Here is a 14701-nt window from a genome sequence, read left to right as displayed (position 1 = left end):
GTTGTCATCCTCTTTTTATAAATCTGACATGAGGAGTCTGTGGTTTTTAATAATAAGCTTGACAGATGTTTCCATGCTGATTTTAATGAGCTATTAATTTTATTTTTCAGGGGGACTTTGGAACACAAAAGGAAGCTGCTTGGGCAATTAGCAATTTGACAATAAGTGGGAGAAAAGATCAGGTATGTGTATTGGGATTTCAGCTGGCACTAAAACATTGCACATGCAGCCATTTGTAAGAAGCACAACATTGAAAGCACGTTTTTTCATTATTTAGGTTGAATACCTTGTACAGCAAAATGTTATCCCACCATTCTGCAATCTCCTCTCAGTAAAGGATTCTCAAGTGGTACAGGTGGTGCTGGATGGTCTGAAAAACATCCTGATAATGGCTGGAGATGAGGCTAGCACAATAGCTGAAATTATAGAAGAGTGTGGAGGTAAGTGCTTATTTGGCTTTCATAAAAATTAATTTGGGGGATATTATTCTGTCTTCCTTTTGCTGCTTTTGATATTTACTACAGCATTTTTTTACCATGGGCTATTTTAATAAGCAACTGAGACTTCTGTAATGAGACAAATGACATTTTTTTTCTGTTTTGCTTGGTTTAGAGATGGTCATGTTAGAGCCCATCATGGAATGAGCTTTCTGTAGCTTAGGGATTTTTTTAGCTTGAAGTGAGAATTGTATTTCTTTTCATTTGATTACTGAGTATTCCTTGTTCTGTAGTAAAACACACAATTCTTGCTTTAATTCATTGCCTTGGAAGCTGTTGTTAGGATCATAATTTCATTACAGGCCAAAGTGGGATAAGGAGTCTTTTGGATATTGCAATCCAAGTTTTAACACATGCTAATTAATGCATTATAGTAAGATAGCAGTAAAAGGATGTTGAAGAACATACTACACTGGAAGTTTTTCCCTTGTATTATTCCATATCCAGTTTGAAAATGGGACTAGTGTTTTAAGCTGCTTTTGGTGTGAAGCTTTGTCGCTTTGTTGTTTTAAACTCGTATGCAGCACACAAATGTAGCCACTTCCTTTTGGTGATATACGTAAAGCACAGTGGCTGAAACAAAAGCTATGTAGCAGACAGAAGTCTTTAAAAAAATTAAATACAGAGAGTTTTATCTAAAAAGGGAGACAATTCCATTATCCTTTCTTCATAAAAAGGGATATTACATGACATGCAAAGGTTCACAAACTACTTCTCTTTCCTCTTAGAGACAAAGATAGCTACTAATACATAATATATGCAAACTGAGCTACATCTTTTCTAGTATGTTTTAGTAGTGATGTTTCATTATTTTTCCTAGTTTTTCCAAAGTAGTCAATAAGTCCAGTTTAAACTTACAAAACTCTTCTCCATTTTCTTTTATTCAGGATTAGAGAAAATTGAAGCCTTGCAACAGCACGAGAATGAAGACATTTATAAGCTAGCATTTGAAATCATAGATCAGTATTTCTCTGGTGATGATGTAAGTATGCTAAATATTGCAGAGTATATGCGCTGTGCTGTTAGCTTAATAAGTACTTCGTCATTGTTCCTCAGTTCCAATCATCATGAATACAGGTTACCTGGAAAGTCAGTTTTCCTGCTCCTTTCCCAGTACAGCTTCCCTTAATTGAAAGCCTCGGAAGAGTTTCTCAATACCCAGAATTTTATTTAGCAATGTGAAGATAACTACTCTGGTTTTGCCTAATAAATGGATTGACAGTGGCCTGATTTTGTCACACTGACACGTAAATTGACATGCAATTACTTGCGATTAGCATCTAAACAGTTCTCTGGCTCTCCTTTTTACTTTCTCATACATCAGACTTTGGGGGGAGGAGGGGTGGATCCTCACTTTCAGATAGATTGCTCTATTTCAGCTCTCTAATTGCTCCGTCTGGATTCTGCATTGAAAAGAGTAATCAAAACTGTAACTGATTGATCTAGACCATCTGACATTTTCTTGCACCCTGATTTTAGGTATTTTGACCCTCTGGGTTCTAGCTCTTTCTGCTACTGGCTGCTTGTGAGAGTGCCTCAGAGGCACTTCAACAAGAAATTTGAAGACAAATGATAATTATGTTTTCTAGGCCACCCAGGGTGTCTGTAGTTCTGCAGCTGAGCAGGATTATGTTTTCAGTTCTTCTCTTAAATTGAACTCGGCAGATTCCAGCTCTGACTTTAAGACTTTCAATTCACACGTTCGTCATGTGACTGTGAAGTTAAAGTCACCAGAAGTTAAGATATGTGAAGTTCTCTGTGCTTGTAATGATTCTGTGAGCAGTGTCAAATAGTCTCCGTAATGGCTCTGAGGCTTCCATAGCCAACTGAAGAGCACAGTCTATTTGGTGCAGGGGGGAAAATCACCCTTTTGAGGTTAGTACTGCCTTCTGTGCATTTACTTTTTACATACACTAATGCAATTTATTCTTTGCCTGATATTCTGAATTTACCCCCTTTACTCAGGAGCAAAACTTTACTTCAGATTATTATTTATACTGCTGTATATGCTATTTATACTGTCCAAATGCAAGGTCCTGCATCTGAGTTGGGGCAACCCCAGTATAAGTACAGGCTGGGCACTGAAAGGATTGAGAGCAGCCCTGTGAGAAGGATTTGGGGGTGCTGGGGGATGAAAAATTGGACATGAGCCAGCAATGTGTGCTCACAGCCCAGAAGGCCAGTCTTATCTTGGGCAGCATCAAAAGCAGCATGGGCAGCAGGTTGAGGGAGGTGATTCTGCCCCTCTGCTCTGGTGAGACCCCACGTGGAGTCCTATGTCCAGCTCTGGAGCCTCAGCACAGGAAAGACATGGACCTGTTGGAGAGGGGCCAGAGGAGGGACATGAAAATTATCAGAGGGCTGGAACAGCTCTGCTGTGAGGACAGGCTGAGAGAGTTGGGGTTGTTCAGCCTGGAGAAAAGAAGGCTCCGGGGAGACCTTATTGCAGCCTGTCAGTACTTAAAACGGGCCTGTAACAAAGATGGGGACAGACTTTTTAGCAGGGCAGGGGTCATGACTTTAAACTGAAGAAGGGGAGATTCAGGCTGGACATGAGGAAGAAGTTTTTTACAAAGGGTGGTGAAACACTGGCTCAGGTTGTCCAGAGAGGTGGTAGATGCTCCATCCCTGGAGACATCCCAGGCCAGGCTGGACGGGGCTCTGAGCAACCTGATCTAGTTGAAGATGTCCCTGCTCATGGCAGGGGGTTGGACTAGATGACCTTTGAATGTCCCTTCCAACCCAAAATGATTCTATGGTTCAGTTATCATGTTTTCTGGGGGGTTCTGAAACGTGACATTGTAGAAATTCTGTGATGGGGAGATAAGAGTTAAAACATAAAACTAGATGAATTTTCAGGTAGTAAATATAAGTAGGAAAATAACCCATGTTGTTTGAGAACTGGTGCAAAAACAAACACCCAGAAAAAAAAAAACTTGTCCTAGGGAAACAAGTGACTGGTTACATTAGCCTGCTTGGCAGTGTTGAGATTGACTGCTCAGGAATATTCCTGCCTTCTGTCAGTTCAGGATCTTCTGTATTCTCACAAGGTGTTGCTGGCCACTAGATATCCCTTCATTGTTAATCCCATCTGCTCCTGTGCTGAGCCCTATCAAGTGCACAGGCCTGTACTTTAAAGACCAGCACTAATGGCTTCCTGGCTTTAGGTTACTGTGTTAAAGGCATGGGAATTTAGGTAGTGTTGCAGGAGGCTAATTTATCAATTCACAAACATTTTGCAAAGCATTCTGAAACCAGATTTGATCTTCATTTGGGCATGACGTGCCCCCACTCTTCCTCCCGAGGATTCTCGCTGTCACCAAAGGCCTTAATCTCTCCTTCCAATTCAGGTATTGTCACCCGCAGTAAAGAGAAGCAAAGCTTTTGGGTGAGTCGGTTCTGACGTCCGCACTGCTCCAAGGCTGGATCTCAGAGAGCTGTTCAGACCCCAGGCACAAGGGCTCTTACCTGCTTCAGAATGACACAGGGTTTGAAACGAGGCGTTTAGATCCAGCAGCCTGGTTTGCAGAGGTGGTGTGTTCAGGGAAGAGGCGCAGCTGATGGTTTGGAGGAGGATGAGGAGGGTTTGAATTCATGCATGTTGCTGCTACTGACCGTGTTATTTGCTGTTCCTAGAGGCAGTAAATACCCAAATGCTAACAGCTCTGGAGAAGTTGGGTGAAGATGGATACTGATGTCTTTCATTCTATATCTATAGAGTAATGAAGTACTTCTGGTTTAAAAAAAAATCAGATTGTGCTCATGAGAGCTATATAAAACTGCTCTGAAATGAGTAATTCTAAATCCTTCAGATTCTGATAGGAGATACTGAGTACTCTTTTAAGCTTTATATAATTATTTCTATCAGCTGCCAATAAAAATTATTTTCACGTTGAAAAAATGGGAGAAAGTACAAAACTAATTTTGGAATTCGCAACTAGTGATTAGCCAACTCCAGAAGTACTAAAAATTGGCACCAAAATATTAAATCATACAGCTAAAATAGCAACTGCCTTGACCGAGCAGCAACCCAGTCTCCAACCATTTCAGTTTTCTTTTTCCCTGATGGTATTAGAGCAGAGTTGATGTGTTCTTCCTTTTAAATTTATTTGAGGAATTGAACTGGGAAAACTGCAATTGCAATAACATTTTAAAAAAGAAGAAAAGATGAGCATTTGTGAATGTCTTCTACGTGTACTGAACCGTGCAGGGAATTGGCCTCTCATGTATTTTTGTTGTTGTATTTTATAGATCGATGAAGATCCCAGTCTCATTCCTGAAGCCACTCAAGGAGGTACTTACAACTTTGACCCAACAGCCAACCTTCAAACGAAAGAATTTAATTTTTAAGTTCAGAAAAGTGCAGCTTCTCTGTCCCACACCAGTATGAAGCACCACCAGATGGCTACCAAGTGAAGAAACAAAAGGCTCCAAGACACACATGCCTCTTCGTTTTGATGCTTCTAAAGCAAGCCATGTATCGGTCACTTTGCAGTTGCCAAACGTCACTATCACATGGACTGTAAATGCATATGCATGATCTCTTAAACTGTTTCAGAATTCTTTTTAACAGTCCCAACTACCTTTTTTTGCCTTTTTCCTGGTGCCACATGCTGACAACCGCAATCTGCAGTTTTGTTAAGAATATTCCATAGTGGTGGCACATTGGCTTTCCACGGAAAAGTAGCTTCTTTGGAAAATGGTGCGCTGTGGATCAAGACACTTTGGTATGATGCGTACATTTTGGAAGACTTTACAGGGGCCCAGTTTGCTCTGAGCCTCCATCATCGTCCTCCACAAACATATTTTCATATACTTTATGTGGAAGAATAGATTCAAACATACAAGCCAAATGAATTTCATTGGTGAAACTGAAATAAAAGTAACTTTAAAAAAACCACTTGGCAATTGATTAAACACTTAAGTTTAAAACAAACAGAAAAACTACTTCAGCTATCAGTAATTGATGTGTGTTCATTAACTGCCTCAGAAACCAGGGTTGGAGAATGAACTATAGATTTGGACTGGTAAAGCTTTTGCCATTATACCTAATTTTTGAGAACAGCGAGCCCTATTTGACCACTCACTTCAGCCTGTGTGTTCCTGCTGTTTTGAAGTAATCAAATGCTGTGCATGGTATTTTACCTGAGCTACAACCTGTTATGGACTTGAACTTCTGTTTAAGCTGAAAGCAAGAGTCCCAGACCGTAGAAAAAAAAAAATGTCCAAAAAATGTATTAGTTAAAAAGAATCTTGCTTTCAACTTTCAGTAGTCAATATATTTTGTTTTAAATTGATAATTGGATATGGTTGATTTATATTGGGTTTAAACTGTGGAGCTTTCATGTTTACTGTAATTTAGTCTTAAACTATTTTTTACTTAGTAACCAGTGCTTATGATGATGTGGTTGGCAACAAACCAGCAACTACTTAGAAGCGTCATAAAAGCTTCATTCTTGGAGTATTGGAAGAGTAAGTCAGAAATTAGTCTCAAATCTTATTCACACGATTTTAAAAGATACGAACTGGTTGATGTGTGAGGCCGTATGGAAGCTGCCGTTATTCAGCATAAACCTGATGTGCAGCGCACATTAAATAACTTTACATAAAATATGTGAGGTCATTGCTTTTGGAAAATCGTCTGACCCAGTAATTTTCAAAGGGATTTTGGTCTTGCTGGGGTGAAGGTCGATACTTTTGGAATTCTGTAAGCTATCACACAAACTGGTTTTGTTGCTGTTGTTTACTGGGTGTAATTTCCCAATGCATTGATGTGAAGGGATAGAAAAATCTAAACTAATTTAGTTATTGGATGTGGGTTGTATTTACTGTGATGAAGATAAGGACAGATGCCATCAGAGCTTTGTGGATCAGCTGTTTTTCCACTGATGAACAACGCATAGCAGGTGTGCATTCATTAAATATATATCTGCCAAGGTGGAGCCACTTTAAAGAGTGAGTTGTCTTGTATCGCAACTGGATACAAGCGTATGTTTAAACTGCAAGATTTTTACTTGCTAGATAATCTGTTTTAATATAGTGGTTTGGCCTCTGATTATTTATAGGTTTTATAAATTTTAGAATCAATTTCTCTTTAAGGTGGCTCAGATTTTTCAACTCTTGTGCACATAAAATTGAGTTGAAGTTCATTGTGCCTTTTTTCTTTTCCCAAAAGTTGAGTTGAAGCTTCATATGGTAACTGCATCCTATTCACACACTATAGTCTAAAATCTTGAAACTGTGTGGTGTTCGCTAAAAAAAACTAAACAATAAAGCGTCAAAGTTAGGTAAGGTCACAAAGTTTTTGTGAAATTAGAGTTCCAGCAGATGTTATTGTGAACAAATATTTGCCCCCTTCTAATTCAATTTAGTCTCCCTATATGCCATATAGACTGACGGAAACCCTGGTCAGCCTGCACTCACTGTTATCCCGGAGATTCCATACAAATTGATACTGAAACAACCGTTTTCCACTACTGTGAAGATTTGATCCTTTTCTTGCACTCAATGCATTACGTTAAAAGTGAACATGGGAGAACTGGGTAAGGCAGGACAACGCATTTGCTCAGTTCTTCGTGTTGTGACCTTATCAGCTTTTGATTGGGATTGCACCATTTCATAGTTAATAAAGGAAACAAAGTATATTGCTGCACTTTTACGTTTTCAGAACAGTGTTTAAAATTGCATTGTTTTTATTATTTTTTTAAACTATCAGTTAAAATAGACTAAAACGTTCTTTCAAAGAGGCATCTAAATGTGTTCCTAATTTTGTATATGGGCTTAGGTTTTGTAACCAATAAAAAGCTGCTATCAAATACTATAAAAAAAATTCAAGAACTTATTTTGAAGATTATGAAACTGCTTGGTCTTCATAGACTGACTTCGGGGTTTTTTGTCTTTGACAAGGTATTAGCAGAACTCCCCATCAAAGTTGGAAGTATGTTACAAGAATGAATAAAGTAAGCTAATGCAGTCATCTCTGAAAGCTTGGATACTGTGCTGGTACGGAGTTTTCGGCTTTTTGAGGAGAAGTTTCCCAAACACGTTCTCTTGAACTGCTGGAGAGGTACCTGCGGCTCCGCCGCTCTGGGTTTGCCGTCCCTGCTCCCTGTCACCTGGGGGAGCCACCTGGAGAGGCCCCTTCTCTCTGTGGGTGGGTTGATGATGGAGATGAGCTTCCCACGCCTTAGTTTAATCTTTGCAGATGCTCTTCCATGGGGATATAAAGGATAACGGTCTCAAAATAACCCAACAGCTCTTTCCAAAAGCAGTTTAATCTCTGGTTCCTTCAGCTTTTAGTTGACAAAACTCTTGAATCTTGTGGGTTTTTTGCAACCTGTTAATTATCCAGCAGGTCCTACCTATATGACTTGAAAGACACTACACTGGAATAAAGAACTCATTAGTTTAGGAGACATCTTATTTAGAAATAATAAAACCTAGAGAATATCTTAATGTCCCGATGCTTCCAAAAATATAAACACTTTCATTTTGTTTGGATGATCTGCTAAACAGTGAAATGACTAAGAAGATCCACTAACAGGCATGTTTAAAAAAATAAAATCTCAGACTGAATGATAGTTCAGGCCCATTTTGTTATTTTAGTCTGATCTATAATGTCCTCTGGATTCTGAGTGTGTTTCGAACTAGCCTTTTCTACCAAGGCAGCCTAGTTACGTTGTGTTCCTTCTGTTTCGTTGCGTAAAAAAGACTCCCTTTTGTGGCATAATTATGCTTCTGTTCAAACATATGTAGGACAACAAATTATGCCAAGCCATTAGAAAGCACTTTTCAGGAAGAAAAGGAAGAAATTAGTAGAAAACGATGGGCTCCAATAGCAAAACCCTGGGAGATTTTGCTGCAGGGGTTTGTCACCATCCCTCTGTGGCAGCATGAGCAGAGTGAGCTGGAACCTTCTCAGATCTGCTTCAGGGGGCTCAGGAAAATTGCCTCGTGGTAGGACATGGAGTTATGAACTAGAGCAGCTTCACACTTCCCTGATTCTAGTGTGTGTGTGTGTGTGTGTGCATTACCCCACTGCAGAAGCAGTCATGGGCAGGTCTGACGTGTGCTGCAGAGATCTCCAGCTGCCGCTGCAGCAGCACAAGCGGCTTCCTTGTCAAATACATTAGTGAGAAACCTTTCTTCGGCAGCACACAGGCTTATGAAGGAGTGTAGGGGTTGTTTTTTCCCAACCTTAGTTTTAAAAAAAGTGTGTTGGGGACATTACAGCCTTGTGCATCACACCTAAAAAGATTAAAACCATAATTCTTGTGTTTTTAAATGAAGGCTGCAGTCTTTACTGCTCTCTGCCTTCACCCATCAGCAGTAAAATAGGGTGAACGTCACCACACAACCTCAGTGGAAAAATTTTGTGAAGCATTTAGATGCCCCATGGGCAGGCTCTTCCCTGGACACAGTGAGGGAACTGCAGGAGGAGTTTTCAGATTGCTCAGTGTAGAGTAAGTAGAGCCCAGGGACACCTGAAGATGGGGAAGATGGATTAACGATCCTCTTTAAATGGAGTCCTGCAGGAGATGGTGGTGGTTGGATCTTCCTCATGTGCTGAAATGGAACATAAGGGAGGGAGCTGTTGTGCTTTAACCCCAGCTGGCAACTAAGCCCCGCGCAGCCGCTCGCTCACTCCTCCACCTGCAATGCAATGGGGAAGAGAATTGGAAGGGTAAACGTGAGAAAACTCGTGGGTTCAGTTTAATAGATAAAGACGGTTTAACAGGGTAAAGCAAAAGCTGTGCGCACAAGCAAAGCGAAACAAGGGATTCATTCACTGCTTCCCATGGGCCCACAGGTGTTCAGCCATCTCCGGGAAAGCCTAATGGTTGCTTAGGAAGACAAACGCCATCACTCCAAATGTCCCCTGCCTTGCTCCTTCTTCCCCCAGCTTTATATACCGAGCATGACATCATATGGTATGGAATGTCCCTTTGGTCAGTTGGGTCAGCTGTCCCAGCTGTGTCCCCTCCCAACTTCTTGTGCACCCCCAGCCCACTCACTGCTGCGTTGGTGTGAGGAGCAGAAGAGGCCTTGACTCTGTAAATGTGGCTCAGCAGTAACTAAAACATCCCTGTGTTATCAACATCCCTGTGTTATCAACACTGTTCTCAGCACAAATCCAAAACAGAGCCCCATACTGGCTACTATGAAGAAAATTAACTGTATCCCAGCCAAAACCAGCACAGGAGTTCATGTCTTCATCCTAATTATTTGCAAGCTGATCACCTTTAGTTACTTTTCTCCTTTTTTTCTTTTGAGCCCTGCCTCATGAAGCTAGATGATCCCCCATACAAATTCTCTGTACATTAAAATAGAGGACGAAATTAAAATGCTTTGCCAGTGGCTTCAGCAAGTTCAGTTCCAGGTTTGTGCAAGGAGACACTTAAGGAAGCTGCACCTCCTGCTCTGGGATTAGACCCATCACTGTTCCTTTCTGTTTGATGTAGTTCGCAGCTGTTTCCCCCTGCATTTCATACTTCTACATCCTGGTGGGGCTCCCTCAATTCTAGATACTGCCTGCATTTTATAATATTGAAAATAAAGGATAAGATCTTCCTGTTTTGCTGTGCTGACCCTAGTTTACAGGAGAAGTGACTGCAGCGAAGTCTGTCCCTGGAATTACAAAGGAGGGTCTCTTGACATCATTTCTTTGGGAATGGTTTGTGCAGTCTTGGGTTTTGCTCTTTAGAGCATGGCAGCACATAAGAAAATGCAAGGAATGGAATGCGTGGAGGAGTCATCTTTGGAATTGTCAAATTCTCCTGTTTAAATCAAAGACATCCAAACTCTTCCAAAAATTCATAGCTTCCTCAAAAACATAGTCTTCCAGCCTTTGCATACCTTGATACCTGTCATTTTTCACATAGCTGAGCTGTTGCCTTTACTGGTTTAGAACAAATATTAAAAATACATTTATTCAAAAAAAAATGAGAGTTTAAAAAACTACCTTTTTTCTGCATGTTTGGAAGTGGGGGGAAAAAAATAAATTAAAAGTTTCAACTGCTGCTAAAACACATTCTGATGCCTGCATCTTGCATGGAAAATTTCCATCCAAAGGGCTCATTTGTGAACACTTACAAGGAGCTGGATGTGCAGACACTGAGTCGGACACCTCGTGATAATACTCACTTCCAGCTCTGTCTGTAATCTCAGTGTTTCAGGGCCCTATGCTGAAATGTTTAAGCCTTTGCTGAGAAAAAGGCACAGTCCAAGGGGAGTATTTAGCAAGGCAGCATCTTGTGTTTGTGCTGAGCTTTGCACAGCTATCGATAGCCCGGGATGTGATTTTAGGGGAGCTCAACCAGAGGTCTGAGCATGAAATTTTAAAAACTGATGGGAAAGGAAGAAATCATTGCTTGCAGCGGTCACGGTTTTCTCTGTATTGAGTATTTTAGTCAATGTCTGAGCTCTTGGAATACTCCAGGAGTTTTACTGCCATAAGCAGTTGCCTATTAGCCTAGATTAAATAGAAGAAAGATTTGGCCCTTAAAGATGGGAGAGAAAATTTGAAAACATGACTCCTACAGGTTTAGAAATAGAAATCTATTAAACTTCTGTGATTCTTCTTGACATAACTTGGGGACTACTTCTCATGCTTCCAGTTGCAGGAATACTGCTACAAAGATTCCTCGGAACCCTTGAGTTCCTCAGTGTTTTGCTCTTACCCAAACCCCAATTATCTACTCAAAGAGAAATGCTGCAAGCATTAAAATGTTAATGCTGAGGACTTGGGGGATCTTTTCTTCTCCTCTCTCACTTGGAAATTATCAAAATAAGAGGTTGCTAAACTGCATCAATGTTCCTTCCAAGCTAAGTTTGTGTGAGAGCTAAAAGGGGTGGCAGAGAGGCAAAAGCTGGGCAGGTTTCAGTGCCAGCTGCAGGCTCCATGCCCAGGGACGGACATCCCAAGTCAGGCTTTTCCCCTCCGTTACACCTGAGAGGCTCAGTGTGTGTGTACCTTGCTCCTGGCTTACTCGGTGTGTAGTTGCTTGGAGCTGCGAAGTGGACGGCTGCATGGAGGCAGGCTGGCTGCTTATCCCTGGGAACCAAACAACAGACTCGAGGCAGTTTGGTGTTTGAGGTTTTTGGTGCTGGTTTGCATCTTGGACAAGGTGACTACTGACATATAAGAGGTTAAAAACTGCCCTTTTGCAACATCAAACGTAGATGCATCACTGCATTAGGAGCTTAAGTTACGTCACCAGGTTTAGTCCTGTGATAAAAGCCAAGTCGGGAGGTTAGCTGGTCTCAGCTCATGCAGGGCTGCTGTAGTCAGAGCTCCAGTGTCCACTTCTGCTTCATTTCACAGATGAAAACACACCTGGGAGAAGTAGCTCAATGACCAGCTGCGTGCTGGTGGGACAGGAGCTCTGGCCCGCAGCCGCCTTCCTCCTCCGCGTGACCCGGCTCCTCGGTTTCTGCTAAAAAACAGGGAATAAACTATTTTGCCTTTGCTGGGAGTAAAGGTGGCCACTTGGCAGCAATGGACTGTATATCGAAATCAAGCTTCCCTTTTTGTAATCTGTTGCCTGCTAACTAGCAGGTATTGGATCAGGGCATCTCATCCCCAGGGTGTCTTGGAAAGCATGGTCTCCATGCAGCAGCCTGGGCAGACTGGGGAAAACTCGCTCCTCCAAGGTACTTTATTTGAGTACATTTGGGTTTGTTTCTCATGCTCCCAGCAGGAGGAAGGTGAAGAAATCATTTTGGGAAGCTTCATCCAGTTGGGCTTTGGGTTTGAAGGTCACAGGCGAGGTTTGGAGCTTCCCCGAGACTCCTCAGCAGGGGATCTCTCCTCCTGGTGGCATCCCCATACACATTTGAGAGACCACCTGTCCTGGCGGCTTGCAGCTTCATGACAAATGCCCCGCCATGGGGCAACAGCAGCTCGAGACACTTGCCAATGAACTCCTTGGCCTTGAAGACCACGTGGTGCGTTGCCCCAGCACCAAGGACCTCCTGCCTTCCAAAGAGCCCAGAATTCTGTCTCAAGGTGCAGCAGCTTTCCTCCAGCTCTGCAGGGATTGCCACGGTTATCAACGCAGCTTCTGGAGGACGTCTTCAGCTTTCCAGCACTGCCAGCTGTCTCTGAAAGCTTCTGGGTGATGAGATCTTCCACTCTGTTTACAGATATAAGGACAAGTCAGTGAAGTCCCATAGGAGGCAGCAGGGGAATGGCCAGCAGACGCAAAGCAGGGTGAAGCTACAGTGAGATTCCCACTGAGTGTTCCTGCAACTGACTCAGGTGAGCATTGTCCACGCATCACAGAATCACACACAGAATCACAGGATGTTAGGGAATGACAAAATCTCCCAGAAAAATTACTGTAGCTTTAAATTTTTATTTTTTTTTTTTATTTCACTGCTTCTAAACCTTTAAAAATTGATATGAAACTTTTACTGGAGCACTGATGGTTCCTGTTTCTAGGAAGGTTTTTGTCCTGAAGCTGCAGTGCGGAGTGTGTCCTGCAGTATCAGGGGCAGTTTATGCCCCTGGACTGAATGTGCTGGGTTCAGTCGCTGAATAGAGAGATTGTGCGGTGCTGGGAATACACGCTGCTGTGCCCTTAACTAGGTATGAATAAACCAAAATCTAGGCAGGACATGACAAAATCAAACAGTCTGGCTTACTTACTGACTTCTTAATTTTCTCAACTCCATAGTTGATGCCTTTAATGAGACAGCCTGGTTTGGGTGTAGCTTTTGGTTTCCATCTGAAACTTCCTGCACTGTCCCTGTTTTTTATGGTTTGGGGCTTTGCTTTGCATTTTGTTTGTTCGTTTGTTTGTTTTTTCCCCAGATGTATTATTTACATTGCTACTTTATCTTTTTTCCTTTTCAAAAGGCTGACATGTCTTTTAGCACAGCGCTTTTACCAGCACCACAGGTATAACACGCAGTCTTGAAATTCACAGCATGTTCTCAGAAGTTCTTCCCTTGCACCCATTTTCTTTCCCGCAGCACATCACCTCCAAGAAAATGGCAAGAAGCTCCATTAAGTCCAAAGGAAACGGAAATAATTTAATTAGGATGCATCTCTCATGAAGAAGACAGCAGAGACCGTGAGATGCTCCTGTGTGGGTGGAGAGCTGGTGGCCATGAACCAGGTGGTTGGGGGACCGCGTCTCAGGGAATTGCTGGTGACGAAATCAAATGACAGGCAAAAGCAGGAGCTGGGGCCAGCCCCACGGATGCAGGGAGCTGCAGCCTGCCATAAACCCATCTGTGGCATTTTCAGCTTCTCCCTCTGGCCGAGGCCGTGATCTTCCCTGGAGAGTTGACACTCACGGCTACTGGGGTCTTCAGCTCTGCAAGGGGAGAGAACAGCAAGGTCATTTGTTGCCTCTGCTGATGGTGCTGAGGGGATAGATGGCAATGTGACTTTTTTTTATGTGGGATGAAGATACCAGAAAATAACAACAAAAATATTGAGGATGTTTTCTTTACCAAAGACTGAGTGGCGTCGGATTGAAGTAAGTCACAAGTGCTTCTTCCCAGGGAGGAAATACAGGACAATAAAGGTCTCTCTAAGGGAGAAAGCCCAGGGGGAACCATGTGGCCAAACCAGCACCTCCTGCCAGGCCATGGTGCCCACATCACCCAAAGCCCTGGGGCTGCCTGCAGCCACCTCCACCAGGATATGTCCACTGACCTCACACTTGTTCCCACGTGCTGTCTTTGAAGAGCTGCTTTTTTCTCAGGGCCATGGTGAACATTGTCCCCATCACTCCTGGGGCAGCTCTGGAGCCTCGGGATCACATTCCCGTGACTGCAGCCCAAAAACTGCTCTTCCTTGCTGAGCTTCCCTTGCTTTGCTGGTGATGGGCCCATCCCATCTTGTAGAAATGGGGCATCCTCGAGAACGCTCAGTTATGTTTTTCTCTGGAAAGACATTGAAGTGCTGGAGCGGGTCCAGAGAAGAGCAGCACAACTGGTGAAGGGACTTGAGCACAAGACCTATGGGGAGAGGCTGAGGGAGCTGGGGTTGTTTAGTCTGGAGAAGAGGAGGCTTAGAGGTGAGCTCGTCATTCTCTATAACTACCTGAAGGGAAGTTATAGCCAGGTGGAGATTGGTCTCTTCTCCCAGGCAGTCAGCAATAGGACAAGGGGGCATGGGCTTAAACTCTGCCAGGGGAAATTTAGGCTGGAGATTAGAAAGAAATTCTTTACAGAGAGAGTGGTCAGGCATT

At 42.6% G+C, this 14701-nt stretch overlaps 1 protein-coding gene across 2 annotated transcripts in view; it reads left to right on the top strand.

The window, feature by feature from the left end:
* Positions 1 to 7246, top strand: part of KPNA3 (karyopherin subunit alpha 3) — a 65819-nt gene extending 58573 nt beyond the window's left edge. For both annotated transcript variants that reach the window (XM_082062502.1, XM_082062501.1), the window contains 4 exons: positions 111 to 182; positions 278 to 440; positions 1385 to 1479; positions 4749 to 7246. In XM_082062502.1, the coding sequence (XP_081918628.1) occupies positions 111 to 182; positions 278 to 440; positions 1385 to 1479; positions 4749 to 4847 (429 nt within the window). In that variant the 3' untranslated portion in view covers positions 4848 to 7246. The remainder of the gene's footprint in view (positions 1 to 110; positions 183 to 277; positions 441 to 1384; positions 1480 to 4748) is intronic.
* Positions 7247 to 14701: the final 7455 nt, after the last annotated feature.

The sequence above is a fragment of the Streptopelia decaocto genome, assembly GCF_964273445.1.
Source record: "Streptopelia decaocto genome assembly, chromosome: 1".
NCBI classification, from domain to species: domain Eukaryota; kingdom Metazoa; phylum Chordata; class Aves; order Columbiformes; family Columbidae; genus Streptopelia; species Streptopelia decaocto.
Note: the sequence above shows the minus strand (reverse complement) of the source record. Positions and strands in the feature narration are given on the sequence as shown.